This window comes from Camponotus vicinus, unplaced genomic scaffold (genome assembly GCF_025532165.1).
Source record: "Camponotus vicinus isolate PSW18456_S1 unplaced genomic scaffold, iyCamVici1.0 SCAF_1, whole genome shotgun sequence".
Classification (NCBI taxonomy): domain Eukaryota; kingdom Metazoa; phylum Arthropoda; class Insecta; order Hymenoptera; family Formicidae; genus Camponotus; species Camponotus vicinus.
In genome coordinates, this window is record NW_028141945.1 from 3341830 (window position 1) to 3359778 (window position 17949).

The 17949-nt window shown below is 25.0% G+C and overlaps 2 protein-coding genes and 1 long non-coding RNA gene across 5 annotated transcripts in view; 2 read left to right on the plus strand and 1 right to left on the minus strand.

Moving 5' to 3' along the window:
• The first annotated feature begins 1456 nt into the window (after positions 1-1456).
• On the plus strand, positions 1457-4560 carry Obp4 (odorant binding protein 4). The gene is made up of 5 exons (XM_083097879.1): positions 1457-1548; positions 1750-1846; positions 2396-2511; positions 3926-4037; positions 4297-4560. Exons 1-5 carry the CDS (start codon positions 1510-1512, stop codon positions 4461-4463), a joined length of 531 nt encoding a protein of 176 aa, XP_082954005.1. The 5' UTR covers positions 1457-1509; the 3' UTR covers positions 4464-4560.
• Positions 2518-3887, plus strand: LOC145970864 (uncharacterized). The gene is made up of 2 exons (XR_014438644.1): positions 2518-3248; positions 3341-3887. It is a non-coding gene; the product is annotated as an uncharacterized LOC145970864 (long non-coding RNA).
• A 2840-nt stretch (positions 4561-7400) lies between the features above and the next one.
• The window catches only part of LOC145967741 (putative G-protein coupled receptor No18), a 52247-nt gene continuing 41698 nt past the window's right edge, over positions 7401-17949 (minus strand). For 2 of the 3 annotated variants that reach the window (XM_083092682.1, XM_083092681.1), the window contains exons 2-7: positions 13787-14012; positions 13377-13514; positions 12883-12995; positions 11582-11918; positions 8291-8591; positions 7401-7790 (exon numbers count right to left, since the gene is read on the minus strand). In XM_083092682.1, coding sequence (XP_082948808.1) covers positions 7615-7790; positions 8291-8591; positions 11582-11918; positions 12883-12995; positions 13377-13514; positions 13787-14012 — 1291 coding nt within the window. In that variant the 3' untranslated portion in view covers positions 7401-7614. The remainder of the gene's footprint in view (positions 7791-8290; positions 8592-11581; positions 11919-12882; positions 12996-13376; positions 13515-13786; positions 14013-17949) is intronic. The other variant, XM_083092690.1, reaches the window with a different exon arrangement.

Consider the following 17949-nt stretch of genomic DNA (forward strand, 5'->3'; position numbering starts at 1 on the left):
CAGAAGGCAAATATGTAAATAAATAACACAAATAATATGTGAAAAATTAACACAAAAATGTAACACTTAAACGTTATCTGGAAGTAAAGTTCATGTTAAATTAACATATTTATAGTGTTAAATTTAATTAAAAGAAAATGTTATTCTTACATTTTTAAAAGTAGTTATTTAAAGATTTTGATAAAATTAAAATGTTAAATTTACATAATCCGTGTGTTAAGAATTCTATATTTTAACGTAAAAAAAATGTTAACGTTACATTTTTTAAATGTTAATTGATATTATTAGTATTATCGTTGCAGCGATACTATATATTACTTATTGTTAAGAAATAATACTAATATTAAATATTGTCGAGAAATAACACATTTTCCTGCACAAATGGCTTCAGCACATATAAAACATACGGATAGATGCATAAATGCTTGTTGTCGTATCACTCTTTGCCGCACAGTAATCGTGTCCGCACTTGCGCGTGGCAACCAAAAAAATAAAAGACAGTGATATCTCTTTATGATAAATAACACAAGAGACATGTCGATTTAATAGATGGAAACTGTTATAGAGAGAAAAGTAACACAACTTATCTGTTCATTTTAACATATAACATATTTCATCAAAAATTCGTGCATTTACATATTTAATTGTGTTGTTTTGACTCTTAGAAACGGTTAATATTAACTCAACGCAGGAAAGTCAAAATAACGCAATGACAATATGTTACATTAACATAAGAGTATGTTAAAAATTTAACACAAAAATTTTTACATGAGAAAATTTCAACAGAAATACAAAATGTTTTTTACCGTGTACTTCTTATATTATCGAAAATTAAAGAAATATAAGCGTTTTGTCGGTAGTTGAAAATTCAAGAACGAAAATTGTAACAATTTATTAAGTAAACAAAGAAAAAGATAAAAATAATAATCAGAAATATAATTTTTTTTAATCAAATTCCGAATAAAAGCACACTTCCCATACAGCACAGAATATTGCAGCAATATTATTAATATTGTTGTAACATTGCGGCAACATTGCAATATTGCCGCAATATTACTGCAATGTTCTGTGCTGTACGGATTAGGATTGATCTAGGCAAGATCCGAAATATTTTTTTATTTTCTTTCTTTGACCAGGCATGCTAGTTTATTCTAGAATCGACAGAAAACGCCCTAGTCAAGGGCCAAAATATAAAATTGACCAAGGGACTTGGTCAATTCTCAGGATCGACTAGTCAAAGTAAGAAGTGACCGTGCATTGACCTTTGACGATAACATGTATGTACATGTCATGTCATATTCTACTATATCATATCTGCAACAGTCGGAAAAAGTCAATTATCAATATGTTTTCTTCAACATCATATGTTTTATGCTTATATAATGTGTGACCTCGTCGATTTTATCTATGCATTTTATATTTGCAGCCTATATAAATATAATGATGCTGTTATGCTCCGCACAGTACTTGAACAAGTGTAATTAGATACAGAGTAATTATATAAGCAAGATGACGCGCGGATTCTACATTGTCGTTTTCGCATTCATTGTAAATATCTTATTTTGCTATAAAAGAAAGAGTTAAAAGTGAAAAAAGATTTTTTAAAAATATTTTTAAAGTAAATTGAAACTTTTAATTAAAATTAAAATTAATATATAAATATATTAGATTATAATTAACATACTATAATGTAGAATAAGAAGGTAAAATTAATTAAAATAATACAAAATATAATTGCACATATTTTAGCCTGCTATCTTAGCTAGAGTTTTAAATGAGAACATGAAACTAGCATCCGATCAAAACCACTACAACACTTGCCTGATTGAAACCGGTACCACTGATAGTAAGTTATTAATTTATACAAGATTTTATTATTCTCTCTCTCTCTCTCTTTCTCTTTGTCTCTCTCTCTCTCTCTCTCTCTCTCTCTCTTTCAACTTGTGTTTTTAGGAATTGTGTGATTAAGCCAACGATTTTTTGAAATAAATTTTTTTTTTATGTTTAATCTCCTACACAATTTTTAATATGTACCAAGATTCATTCTTTCATATATATTAAAATATTATTTAAATATTATTTAAATAAACTTTCCTTTAATGTTTATTAAAAATTCAATAAAAAAAGCGATACTTATTTGCATTTTGAAATCCATAAATTCTGTTAAAATAATATATATATATATATATATATATATATATATATATATATATATATATAATACTATATACTAATATATATAATATTAAAAATACGTATTATGTTTTAGATATTTTTTTATTTAAATATTTAAATCTTTTATAAAATGAATAGCAAATTATAGTTATTGTATATATATTATAATATATAATGGATAATATATATTTTTTTAAATACTAGAATGTTTGTTTTACAGATGATATATTCACACTAGGAGATATAATACATGAGAGGCATAAACAATCTGAAAATCAAGAAAAACTAAGAAAGAATAGTTGCTTAATCTATTGCATGTTTCAAAAAGAGAATATGGTAAGTTTTTTGAGATAGTTTTGTATAACATATGACGTTCAAAATTGCAAACTATATTTTTAGATAACAAAAAATTATTAAATATTAAATATATAAATGTAATAATCTTATAATATTTTTATTTAATAATCTTATAATATTTTTATTTTTTTTAAGTCAGCATATTAATTATTAACTTTATCTAGAAATTATATAGTACGTTCAATAAATAATGTTCAAATAATACCAAACAAATAACAACAAACTCAAATAATAACAAACTGAGACTTTTAGAACGACTTTTAGTTCATGTTTTACTTGAACATTAATAATATTCTAATAATATCCTATATACCCTAATAATATAGGAGGAGTTCCCCTAGTAGCGGACACTTAAGGTTTTTCGTAGATAAATTAAAAAAATGTATTTTATTTCTTTTATATTTTGCATTAATTATTAGTTAACAATATTAGAAATGAGAATAAATGAACGGAATAATCAACTTTTCTATAATATAATATTTAAATCAGTGTCAAACTTTGGTATAAAATTTTGTACGATCTTGAAGTGGCGCCTAGTACCGGACATGGTTAAAATAGATCCCCTAAACACCGTATAACTTCAAAATAATTTATAATGATCACAAATATAATTATCAGAACACTCAGGGATATCAGCATATGCCTCGTGAGCCCATTCTTAGCAGTTGGAGCATTGAATTCAATCTTTTTCATTGCTCTCTAGGCAAACTACACAGGTAGTATCATCGTTTGTATGTTTAGATGTTAGTGTTCTAGTTTTCTTTATCTTCTTTGATCGATTCGTCTTTTTAAACTTATTTCTTCACAGACATGCAATACTGACATTTTTAGTGTCTGGCAAGGTTAGAACAAAATATTCTGTCCGAGCCAGGGGACAAAAAATGTATTAAAAAATAACGAATAAAAATTAGTTTACTTTATGCAAAAAGCACATAGATATTTGAAAACTATTTATCAAGATACTTCATAATACAAGAACACGTATTGTAGACAACAAATCTTCGTAAGTATGACCTGTTTCTAAATTATACAATGCAATGTTTTATCTTCAAACGCATCGATTAACAGTCCTCTTAGCTTGCGTATGCAAATCTGGAGTGTGTCGCATCCTGCACGTGGATCACTATACTCTCTCCGCCCTATCACCGAAATAACCACCCAATCGCGTTTTTATTCGCATAGATATGACATATGTCCGGTACTAGGTGCCGTCCGGCGCTAGGAGAACTCCCCCTAATTATATATCATCATATTTTATATCGATGTGAAAATATGGTTTACGTTAAACAATTATGGTTACGTTAGACAATGTAAAATAAAATATTTGTATTACTAAAGATCAATTTTTATTGATACTTTAATCTTCTCATTTATATTTTTTAAATAATGTTAGATAGAAGAATCGGAATTAAACCTAGAAACAATACATACTAAGTTTACTGAAAAAACAAATTTCCAACCAGGACACATTCTTTACAAAGCTCTGGATGATTGCATAAAAGAAGGTAAAGCAATATTATATGTATATTCTAATTTTTGTAATAAAAATAAAGTTATTGGCTACGTTAAGGAAAAATATTTATAATATTATTCGTTATATAAATTCATAAACAGAATAGGTTAATTAATTTACATTTTGCTAATTTAATGTTATAGCAAAAAATGCATAATATGCATATAACACTTAAATGTATATATTACTTTATATTTTACAATACATATTTTACTTTTTCCTCTCTTTTACTAATTTTTTTTGTGTTGTAGTAAAAGATATTACAGATAAATGCGAAAAAAGTTTTGCTCTAGTGACGTGTTACTTCAAAGCTAAAGAAAGGTTTCTTTCTCAAAGAGAACATGGAGATCACGAGGGACACGAACATCATCATGATCATGTACATGATCATGAACATGATCATGAGCATGAACAGTAAATACAATTAACAATAATTGGATGTCTTCTGGAATTATATTTTAACTTTTTATATAAAACAGAATTTTTTCATTAATAAAATATGCTTATGCAATGTTCATGTGTATATTATAATTTAATAAAATAAAAAATGTTGATTATCTTAAAATTAAAATTATTTAAAAAAATTAGTACATGTTTTTAAAACTTATATCATATAAATCAATTATTTAAATAAGAAGATAATTATATAAATACGTGAAAATATAATTGAAGAGAGAGTATATATTCTCTTTTTTATTTCTCTTTTTATAATTATATTATATTATTATAATTATGATTTCTGTTTTATAATTATTGTTTTTACAGATTAATAAGAATACGTAATCATATGTAATGTATGTCTCATTAAGATTATTTCTTATGATATAATTCTGTATTTTTGTCTTAAAATGTAAATTGTAAGATTAATTAAATGCATAGATTTGTGAACTATATTTGTATTTCTTATACTTATGTAATGTTGTCATTCACGTTATTTGAAATACACATCCGTATCCATATTTAAACATATAGTTTATAACTAATTTTTTTAAACTTTGTATCATCCTAAACATATAAACCCCTAAACATATAAAAATTATTATATCTATAATTATTATATCTATAAATTAAAAACTGCAATATTTGTAAGAAAATAAGCCAATAACGCCTGTTATTATTTGCTTCATAACATTCTTGATATTGTTTTATCTATGTTTGAAATATTTTAGAAAGGCAAAATAAGAATATTAATCGCAAAATTGTATATGAAAAAATACAGCTGTGAATAATTTTTTTACTCACAATAAAAATTATATTTAACATAAACATACAATAGAGATTTATATTTATGTTTTATGTAGACATTTTCCGATACATTATAATAAAATAAAAATAACAGATTAGGTAAATGTGACACTAGAACATTTTCTAATGTATTTATTACATATTATATATAACTACTTATTTAATTGATGGCATTATGAAATAATTAATAAAATATAATTATTATATGTATTAATCGAAAATATTGCAATATTAGTAAATATTGCGATTTTAATAATAGCAATTAATTCTCAATTATTGATTCTCACGAATATAACATTGTTCAAAAGATTCTGATTATATGTGGTTCCGTATAAAGTATATATTTTTATTAATAATCTGCACATAAATTAATAATTGTTGCATTATCATATATGTTACAAATGTACATTTTAAAATTTCAAATATTTATATTTATACTTAATAATATTTATTTATATTTTATATATAAATTATAAATTAATTCATAAATGCAAGTTATAAAATATAATATTTTCATAATTTATACAGTATTCTTCAAAATTATATACTAATTATTTAAATACATACAACCAATATGTAAATAAGTTATTTTGTTTGTTAGTGCATCAAATTCACACACTTATATGTATTCATTTTAATTACTATTATAAAAATATCAATACGATAAAGCAAAATATATGCTGAATTATTGGAAATAATAATAAACGTATAAATCGTTTACTAATTTTGTCTTATTAATTATATACTTATGCGTCTTCGACTTATGTAATATAAAATCTTTTTCTGGTGGTACATTTGCAATAATATATAAAAGAATTTAAAAAATCAATTGCGCAATAGGAAATAAAATTTCGAAAATATATAAAATATTATACACAGTTCTATTTTTAATAACAGATTAAAAATAGATTATCTATCCCTCATCAGAGAGTTCCCTATTTTCTAAAATACATTATGTAGAATATCTACTTACAGTCTTTAATTAGAATGTTGATGAATTTTAATAACATATGAAATTTACGTATATCAATATTCTCTCAGTTAACTAACATCTTTCTCACTTAATTAATATGCGTAAAAGTTTTCATTCGTAATTTAATGAGTATTAGATATTTTTTATATCATTCTAAAAAATAATTTAATATTCCCTAAACTATCTATAAATAACTTTTTGGTTATTTAAGTTGGGGGGTATCTATCTATAAATAACTTTTTTACTTTTACATAATTTATAAATTTATAATTTTTTACGTAATTTATAATTTTAATACGTATATATAATGTCCTGCTATTATTTTCTTATATATGTAATCTATATAAATAAATATAAATAAAATATTATTTTAAAATAATTTTGCACACATTTTGCAGTATAAAATTATTACTAAAAATTCGATGCATGTAGCAAGCTTTCCTGGAAAAGGATGTAAAATGTGCGTAAAAATGTCATACACATGTTGATATGAAGAGAAACTGGAAGAAGAAAATTTTCAATCTTCTATTCCTTGTATAAATAGATTTCAGGAATAAATGCGACAAGATGACGCGACATCGATATCAATCACAGATTAAGTATACAGCTATCAGTCATACATATGATTGTATAATCCATTGTACATTGTTTTTCTTGCGAAAGTAATCTCATTATATTATATATTCATGTATATTTCCTATTTTTATTTCAAAACGTTTTCATTAAGAGAATCTGCTACATGCTACGAATCTACTGCATTTTAACTTATATTCACGTGCATTTAATTAAATCATTCAACAAATATATGTCAGTCAATAAATTGTATATACGTAATATTAAAAAATCTTTAATAAAGAGGTCTTGAACAAAAACTAAATGATGGACATATTAAAAAATACATTTTATAGTATATTAATATTTTACTTTCTGATACATATGTATAAAATTAATTAAATAAATTGAATTTTTTTTAAATTTAATTTATAATTAAACATAATCACATAAAATTATTTCAATGTGAATAGACATTGAACAAAACTGTGAAGACTAATTATATTGTATACACAAAAAGAATGACTTATATACATATATCTATATGACTTTTGAGAATAACTATTTCAATATGTATTCTAATGTATTGTGCGTAGTGAAACATTTATACTTTATAAAATCACATAATAGCTATTGATTATAAGCACATACATACTTGAAATTATACACGTTTAATCTTGATACGCGTCATTCCTCATTAGTGTATCGCGATTATGAATAAACGCAACTCAACCATAGTCATTCTAATACCGGAGATGCCACATAATTGAACAAGTTTGAAACTCTTGTGCGGAGATCTTCACGTTCTCGACGTATCTTTCTTCCAGTTAACTGGAGCGGGTAATTTCCGATTCGTACCAGCCAAGTTTAGTCTACTCTTTGAACATTTCCGACATGTTAGTCGCCAGAAAGCGAGCCTGAAGTCTGCTGAATAGAAGGCGTAAATGAACGGGTTGATAGCCGAATTGATCCACCCTAAACATATAAAATCACTTCCGATCATTTTATCCCACAAAAATATTAGAATAATAATTATCAATTGATTGCTGTTATATTATGATTTTAAAAGTTAAAAATTACAGAAATAAATTATAAACTAAAAATACAAACATAACATAAATGAAATTATGTTAGATTTTATTCAATTTATATCCATTTCCGATTTCAATTTAAAAAAAAAACTAATACGTATAAAAACTGTTCTCTTAATTTTAATGTATGATTTTAATATAAAAAAAAATTTATTCTTTTTATATAAAAAAAATTTAATGTGGAAAATGTAATTGTTATTAAAACATATGATTTAGACGTAAAACATATAATTTACTAAGTCTTACATGAATTTAAATCTGTCAAGAGAGATTCACAGAAAATAAAAAAAAACGAACATACTTTAAAAAATCTATATATATGTGTGTGTGTGTGTGTGTGTGTGTGTGTGTGTGTGTGTATGTGTGTGTAAAAAAAGAAATTACCTAGCCACGTCAAAGCTGGCATAAGAATATCCGGCGGCTGCACAGGTATAAAAGGTGTTGCCAGATATAGAATAAAAAATGGCAGCCAGCATGCAACAAAACCACCCACGACTACGGCCAGGGTACCCGCAGTTTTCGTTTCCCTAGCGACTTTATTAATGCAGCTCTGTTGATTTCCTCGAATTGTACCCAACTTTTTACACATGCTCGTTGGTTCGGCTTCGTCGGATGGCTTGCCACACGTCTCATTACTCTCGGCACAATCCGTACGTTGCACTTTAATACTCTTCCCACGATCAAGCTATTAAAAAATAATTCCGAGAATTCCGCACATACACTTGTATGTAACTAATTATTATATATATATATTTTTTTCTAATCTACTATGTATATATATATATATATATATATATATATATATATATATATATATAGATTAATTACAACATATTTTATTTTAAAGTGAATATATGCAAATTTTTCAAAATCAATGACTGTAACAAAATCATGTAAGTTAGCTTTATCTTTAGCCGTTTATTCTTTATTTCTCTTAAACATTATCATGTTTATAATTTAATACATCTTTCAATTATTATAATTATATTTTTTTGTTTTGCGTCGACCATCTACGCGTGTGGTTCATTTGCCTTGTCATTATTAATTTGTTGATTCTTATCTTTATAACCACTTTTTAGTCTTATTCTTTTTAGCTTTATCATTTAGCCGACTTAAATACTTGATAGTAGAATTATCGTTTAACTGGAGATAAAAAAATTATCATTACGCTTTGCTTTATATGTTGTTCCATTAATGTTTACAAGATTTGCTATCTCTTGTTTTTTAAATTTTATATAGATTAGGAAAAAATTAATTATAAATCAGAAATATTATATTATATAATAAAATATTAATTTTTTTACAAAAATATCACATACGCAAGAAGAAAATTCTCTAATAATTTAAGTATTACGAAACCTAGATAAATGTATAATAACTTTATATATTGAAAATATAAACAACAGTAAATATAATTTAATATACAAAATGTTATCAACATAACAATCAATATCAATTTTTGAATGTAATATGCTTTCATAGAAAACATATTTTTGTATATTACTTTCTTATTTTCTAGTTAATAAAATAATAATAAATATAAAAGAAATATCTCGAAATTTTAAATGTTGCTATATAAATACATATATAACAAAAATATAATTTTATATTAAATCAATTTTAATATTTACTTAAAACATAATCAAATTTTCTTAAAACTAAGAGAGCTATGAGAGAGAGAGAGAGAGAGAGAGAGAGAGAGAGAGAGAGAAAGAATAAGCAATTTTACACACATGAAAGCATCAAAGTAATTTTTCATAATATTATATTATTTTATTTTTCAAAATTTATTTGATAAATTATATATTTCCTAAAAGATATATACATATAATTCTTATTAATTATTTTAACAATAATTGCTTGAATAAAACAGCAAGATAATATTTAAAAATTTATCGGCGTTTAAATAAAGGTATATGTTTAAATGTATGAATTTTGTCCCGCATTGTTACACAAATTATATCAATATTTTATAATTATTGTACAAAAGATTTTAATTCCCTTTTTATTTTAATTAAAACTTTTTATTAAGCTGTCAAGTATTCACTCAAAAATATTATTATAAATAAATTTTTTTATTAAAATATCTTATATATATATCGCTAATATTAATTAATTTCTTTATCATTTAAACAATAATAAAAAAGTTAGAAGTATTACATAAATTAAATATATTCTTATGCATATCACTTTTTATAAAATAGGAAAAGATAATAGTAAAATTTAAATCTAAATAATATCACATGATCCAATTGTATATTTTTAATGATTTTATTATCAACGTAACAATAAGATTTTATGAATAATCTTTATATATCTCTTTATTTGTTTTCTATGAAAATAATGATAGGTATTTATTTGTAAAGAAATTTTATAGATCGTTATAAATCAAGTCCGACGATGAAATCCAGATGAGATATGTTGTATAAAATAATTTATAATATATTAATTGCATAAGGTCGGATAATGTGTGAAATCCGCGTCTCGCATTTTTTTAAAGCATGGATCACTCTATCGCTTGCGTGAAAGAGCAATTGATTTCTCTAATCTTTTTTTCAATTAAAAAAAAAATTGTGAGAATGATTTTGAATCGTGATATTGTCATTGCACAAATCACGATATGTTTTGCATTAAAAGCAGGCTAAATCTTCATTTCTGCAATGAATTTTTTCTGATTAAAAGTGAGCTTTAAATTTGGAACAAACTCATAACGCAACAAATTTGTCGTTTTCGTATTCGCGTTTAACTCTCTGCTGCTACATTTGTCATTGCAAGCATTTTAGTCTTTTTTTTTATTTTGCTGCCTTTTTATCCTATTTCTGTATAAACGCTGCAGTATTCTTTTTAAAATTTAATTATAAGAATGAAAAGACATCATATTTTATCTATAAAATGAACATCGTAGAAAGATGTTTCTCAAGAACGAAAAAACATTTCAGATAATTAAGAGTTTTTTCAAGAAACAAAGAAAGTTTCTTTTCAATTATGCATGGAACACATAAATAGACCATGCATACAAATTTTCATATTACGCGTATATGTAGATTTCAATGAATATTTAATATTGTTTAAATATTATATATTTTTAATATATTCAAATCTTTACTCTTATATTTTAAATGTTTTATTTTATTCACTTATTATCTCTCGAAGGTATATGATAAACTCAAATATTGATTGAACAGAATCTCAGCAACGAATGATTAATATCTTGCCGTCAGAATGAGCCTGCAATATCATCCATCGAATCAACAAACAAAGTATAATATTAGGAAGATTAATGCATAGGCAGGTGTAAACATAGGAAAATTTAATTTAATCTTATCAATATTATATCAAAAAATTTTTGTTATATAATAATAAAATTCAATTTTTTCATTCAAATAAATAATAACGCTATTGTTTACAAAATTGTAAAGAGTGAGAGGAACACAAGATAAACATAATCAATCGTATCACGATATTTCGCATAAAATACTAATTCCAGATGAATTTCACTATTTTAATTACAAAAATTTATTTATTCAAATAAAAAATACGATGCCACCGTATTAGATTTTATCAAATTAAATATATTTAATAAAAAGCCATTACACATAACAAGAAATAGCACTGGTCGTACACTGATGATTTTCGATCGCGTCTATAGGAAAGACTAAATCATGTAATTCTCACCGTGATTTTACGACGTGATCGAACATTTTCCACTTCGTTGCTGGTCTCCAAATTTCTATGTCTGCTCGCTATGACGCACGAAATTCTGCCGTATACATATAGCATTACCAGCATGGGCAAGAAGAAACTGCCCATCGCTGAAAATATCACGTACGAAGAGTCCATATTGTAGGAGCATTTTTTGACATCACGATTCGTTGCACGCGGAAAACAACCTAATAAAGGTGGGCTTGTTATGGCACCGGCCATTATCCATACCGCCACGATCATCACTCCGGCCAGTCTTTTACTCCTGCGTCTACGGCTATATATCAATGGCTGAGTTACGGCCAAATACCTTGAACAAAGAATATGACGCGATGGATTTCGCATAATTTTATTAACACATATCTGTGTTGAACGATCACAAATACACAGAAATGTAATATCGTAAATATTAAAGAAGATATGCTTTATTAACGAATGTGTCGAATGAATCATTCTGTTGTCCTAGAATTTTTGGAGCAGAATTCTTATAGCATTTTGGAGCATTGTATTTCCAAAGTTACATTGCAGAAAAAAGAAACGCGTATTCAAAATTGTATTTCTGAGAAATGCAATTAATCGCGTATGGTAATTTTAACTTCTTGAACAAATTACTTAGTCTGTAACCATTAAAGTAATATATAAAGTTAGAAGTATCTCATCATGCACAAAATATAATACAAGAATTAACTCAAAGTTAAAGTAAAAGCTGCAGAAAAAACTAAGAAAACTTCAATTCTAAGTAATTCCTTTACTTCTAAAAATTTGATTTAATTATAAACTTTTATATTAAATCTATTTTTCATTATCTTGCAATATGATACAAAAAATAAAATAATACATAGTTATACACATATATGTATGTACATATTATATTTTAAATATTATATCTATCAAAATATCAAATATAATATCTATCAAAAAAAGAGCATATAACTATAAAAAATATAAAGAAAAGAGAAGATGATAAAAGGATATAAGAGGATAATCACTTTTAACGAGCAATATTGACTTGTTTAGTTATAACGATAAACTAATAATAAAAGTATAATAAATTACTGGAACAAATTTTCTACCAACCAAAAGATTCGTTTGCTCCCATCATCGTTTTCTCGCGTGAAAACTCGTAAAGCGCGAACGTCGGAGAATTTACACGTGAAATTTTATTTTCTAATGACGTGAATATCTATTCGCAAAAGGTAAAACGGCTAAGGGTATTCTCCGATAATATCGCTATCTACGTGATGAGATTTGAAAATTCATACTACCAAATTTACCTGTCTATAGATATGGCACATAACGAGAGAATACTAGCTGTGCAGAGTAGAATATCAAGGGACACCCATGAGTCACATAGTATCTCGCCCAATTCCCAAGTACCTCCTGTAAGCTTCATCAAAGAAGAAATTTTATTTAATAAAAGCGTAATTAATTTTTTTACACGGTAAAAAAATTTGCATAAAACAAACGATATCTCTCTACTCTCTGTTACATAGTAATAATGTCGATGATGAAAAGTCAAAGTCAACAACATTGCAAGCATTTGCCCGCAGGGTTATTAAATGCTACATATAATGCAACAGTAATTAAATGCTCTAAATATCGTCACAATAATATGCGTGACGCAATTTGTCAATAATGTATGTATCTCAATTGCAGCATATTAAATAAAATCTTATCATAATGGTTCGATGAAAGCTCGTAGCTTAGCATTAAAGATAAATAGTTTGTGTAATTGAACATTTATTTAGATCTTGAACAACAAATGTACCTGTAACAGAACTGCTGGTGGCATCACAGCTAGACCGACTAATAAATCTGCTGCTGCGAGGCTGGATACAAAACAATTAGTTACGGACCGTAATCGCCTAGTAGTAATTACAGCCGCGATCACTAGAGTATTGCCGACCTGTAATAATAGAAAGAAAAAGTCAAAATTATTGCAAACATGTGTGCAAGTTTAGACAATATTAAAAATTTTTTAATTATTACATATTTGAGATTCCAAAAACAATATTTCAGGAAGTTTTTCAATGTTTAAACTCTATTCTGTATGTATGTAAAATTCTAAAAACGAATGTTTATATTTTAATGCTTTGCACTTTAATAAAATTTAATTATTAATATCTTGATATAGAAATACTTATAAAAATTAAAATATCAGATGATGCTTATGCTCACTATGGTAACAATAATCAGCATCGTAAATAATCCAGCTAGAACAAGATCGGTCCAATTGGGTAGATAATATTCCGTTTCCACATCCCCTTCGTCCGCCAATACTGTGAGATTCCATTGGTAAATGTCCCCATGGTAATCAGCTGTTTGATTTGCCATGACGTTCACCTTCGATCCATAGATGATAATTTCTGTTTTGCGGTGCATATATTTTGATACATGATGATTTCTAAGAAGAATTTATATCCTAAATATGACACATAAAATATTGTGCATTTTGTGTTCAATTTGTGTAATAAAAAAAATTAGGTAAAATATATGCAATATATTATATATTACAGTGTTATATTATATTGTTATTTTAATTTTGTCCTTATTAATGAATATTATTTTGATAAATATAAAAAAAAAATATATATATATATATATATATATATATATATATATATATATATATATATAATGTACACCAAACTAATATTCATTTATTATTAATAAAATATTAGTACACCTAGCATCAATGCGTTATGTTCTTTTACAGAATTTTTATTTCTATATTGCATAAATGAGTCATGCATACGATTTATTTGCTAATTTAAATAATCAATTTGATAAACAAATCCTGTATACAAAGATTAGCAAGAACATTTCTAAAGAGTGCGATACACGTATTTAAGTTAATTTTTATAAGTTATATTTCACATTAATGTTTTTTATTTGTAAATAAATAAATTAAATATTTTGCTCTCTTCCTCTTTCATAATAATTAAAATTTGTTGTCAAACAATTTAAGAAAATATTAGTTGATCATTAAATTGTATATAATATTATATATAATACTTATATAATAATTGTATATAATACTTATATAATAATTTGTATTATGAAATCAGAAATAGATGATATCTCAATAAATTTATTACTAACAACAAATTTTTAATAGCTAATTTTTTTGTCATAGACATATGTATATTTCAATTGGTTGTTAATTAATTTGTCGACTTAATCGAAATTAACAGACTGTGTAATAAATTTGTGCTGAAAAAATTTACAATAAACATTTGGCAAAATCTGTTCGAAGCTGATTGCATAGTTTCTTAGTTAAAAAAAAATAAATAAATTTTGTTCTTTGAATAAAGCATTAGATTTTATTTGCGATGATAGTGCATCAACATTAATTTGAAAAACAAAATGCAAAATATTCAGAATTAATTTATATTATAAAATAATATATTGTTACATATTTCGAGGCGGCAATAAATTAATGATGACGCATTTCAATCTTTACGGCATATAATGTATTATTATATTGTTATATTGTTATATGTATCATATTGTTATTGTTATCGCAAGCGCTCAATGTGTTGTCAGTCACGCGGCGACACTCGAGCAATAGTGGTACGAGACGCTCCATACATTAAAGTTAAATTTCTTTTTGAAACGCGATTGTGCGAAATATCTCAAAATAATTCACTATATTCAATTGATTTGCAATTGATGATTCATTAATTATAAATATATCGTGACAATTCTTTATCAAAGTGCGTATTTCTCGTCATTTATTCACTACATTTATAATTTCAATTATAAGCAATAAAGTTGAAAATTATATATTATTGTTTTGTTGCAATTTTTACGGGTTATAATTATTTCTCTAATGATGCTTAAAGTTAAATATTTCATTCGAAGCTATATCATTCGACTTTTTAATGATTTAAATATAATTCGAACTATGAATACACAATATATAAAATACAAATCGCAGGATCGAATAATTAACATAACAAAAGATCTTATGATTGATACATTAATCACGTTTAATAAATAACATACATATAATCTATAATCTATAATCATACATATAATCTATAATTGAAAATATAGTAATCCGCATATATATATATATATATATATATATATATATATATATTTTTTTTTTATAATGCATAAAATATTTCGTTAATAAGAATTAGTAATAACATGATGTTCGACCTTGATAACATAGCTTTTATTTACATGCTTCTTATCATTCGCACTGCGACTCTCAACTAGTAAAGTAATGTGAAATATTTCGTAAATTATCGAACTTCTTTTCCAATTGCGACAAATATTGCAAAATAATATGCTATATTTATTATAATTAATGAATGATTAACTTTTATAAATGACATGAAATTGTATCTCAACAACAGGTCTTTATCAAAATACGAATTTCGTGCGATTATTTATTCTTTCAAAATTTAAGCGATAGGAACAAAAATTATAAAATCTTTTTATAAAAATTATGTTATAAAATTATAAAAAAACTAAAAGTTAAAACTGTTCTGATCCTTACGACCTTTGACAATAATTATTTCCCTAATGATGCTTAAAAAGAAAATCATATATTTCATGCAATGTTGAAATTTTTTACTGATTTAAATGTAATTTGTGATTCAGAGTGAGCTTGTATAAAACATAAATTGCAAAATCGATTAAAGTAATTAAAGTAAATGCATTAATATAAATGGTAGTAATATGATAATCATTTAACAATTAATTTGAAATTCAAGAAAATAATTCTCTATACACAGAATAATAATTCTCTGCATAAATTTGTTTTGTATTGCGTTATAATATTTCGTGATAAAAATGAATTAATTTATTTGATATGCTCATTTTCTTACAATATATAATATATTCATTTTCTTATAATATGCATGTAACATTTCTCGCAAAATTTATTTGATTGAAATTTATCGTATAAACAATCAGCAAGTCTAATTATATTCCTAAATATTATAATACGAATATTTATCATTTTAATTTATAAATTTATTCACTTATATTAAAATAGAATATAAGTATACAATCTCTCCATTGTAAAATAAATTACAAAAAATATATGTTTTACATATATTACAAAATATATTACAAAATTATTTACTATAATCCTGTCAATGATATCTTGTTAACGGGAAGTTTTAATACCTGAAAAGTTTATCGTTCCTCTCCTTCAAATACCCAAACGCAGTTAATAGTTTTTAAATTTTGCAAGTCCTATTTTATCGATCTCTTTTTGCATTTGTAACTATCACCAAACGATTAACTTTCTCTTTTTAACGATCTCTTTTTGCATTTGTAACTATTACCAAACGATTAACTTTCAATGCTAAGGGAATGACATAGCTCGTTAAAATATTGCTTGGCAACGCTCAATGAGAGCACGCTCTATTCCAACAAGCGGTTTAGTCCGAATCGGTTAAAATTGTTGCTCGAAGTTTCATCGATTCGAAGTGTGATTCTCGTGCGAAACAACATATTGCTTCAAATGATTGCGGAATTCGAGATTGTGCAAAGTGTCGCATTTAAGTGCGGGAATACCATTCAAAATGTCGTGCATCTAAATGCGGGAGTGCCGTTTAAAGTATTGCGTGGTGTGAATTACCCTGACAACCTTGACAATCTTGATAACTTGAAAGAAAGAGCCGGTCTAGAAAAGGCATCGTGTATCGGAGTAACTCTGAGGTGAATATTTTATTATTTGCATATTAATTATATACATTAATTGCATGCGCACAAGGTTTGAATTTCATGATTAATAGCGAAATTTGATCTGTTTATTTAAATAATTTAAAAAAGAGAGAAAGAATTAGAGAAAAAATCTTACATATAAAAGTTATAATTCTTTAAAAATTTCTATTTAATAAGAAATAGAATCTTTTCAGAATTTATACAATTAGTTATTTATTATAAAATTCAATTTGTACAATGATTTTTTAAAATATTAATTATTTCGAACGTTACTCTACAATTTAAATTTTCTATTTATATGTTAGAAATTAACGTAGCTTTACTCCAATCCATCAACTATCATTAATTCCGCTGTTGTGCATCTGTTGGTGAGTGACGAATTTGTATTTTATTTGAGATAATGGATTTATAGAAATTATAGATATAGATGTATATTCTAGATTATAGATCAACATTTATCCCACAACGAAGGGATAAAACAGATTAGATTGAATAACTTTTAATATAGATTTTTTATATATGTATTCCATTTTATATATGTATTTTTTATATATGTATTTCAAAAGTAAAATAATAGATAAAGAATAATAGAAAACATTTTTTAATCAGTGAATTTTACTTAATTTATTTCATAAAGAATGTATTAATGATTT

What these genes read in the sequence shown, in the direction of transcription:
- Obp4 (XM_083097879.1), top strand. Translation starts at nt 1,510, where the DNA reads ATGACGCGCGGATTCTACATTGTCGTTTTCGCATTCATT. An exon ending in TTGTCGTTTTCGCATTCATT is followed by an intron (nt 1,549 to 1,749) that starts GTAAATATCTTA and finishes CACATATTTTAG; the next exon opens with CCTGCTATCTTAGCTAGAGT. An exon ending in GGATGATTGCATAAAAGAAG is followed by an intron (nt 4,038 to 4,296) that starts GTAAAGCAATAT and finishes TTTGTGTTGTAG; the next exon opens with TAAAAGATATTACAGATAAA.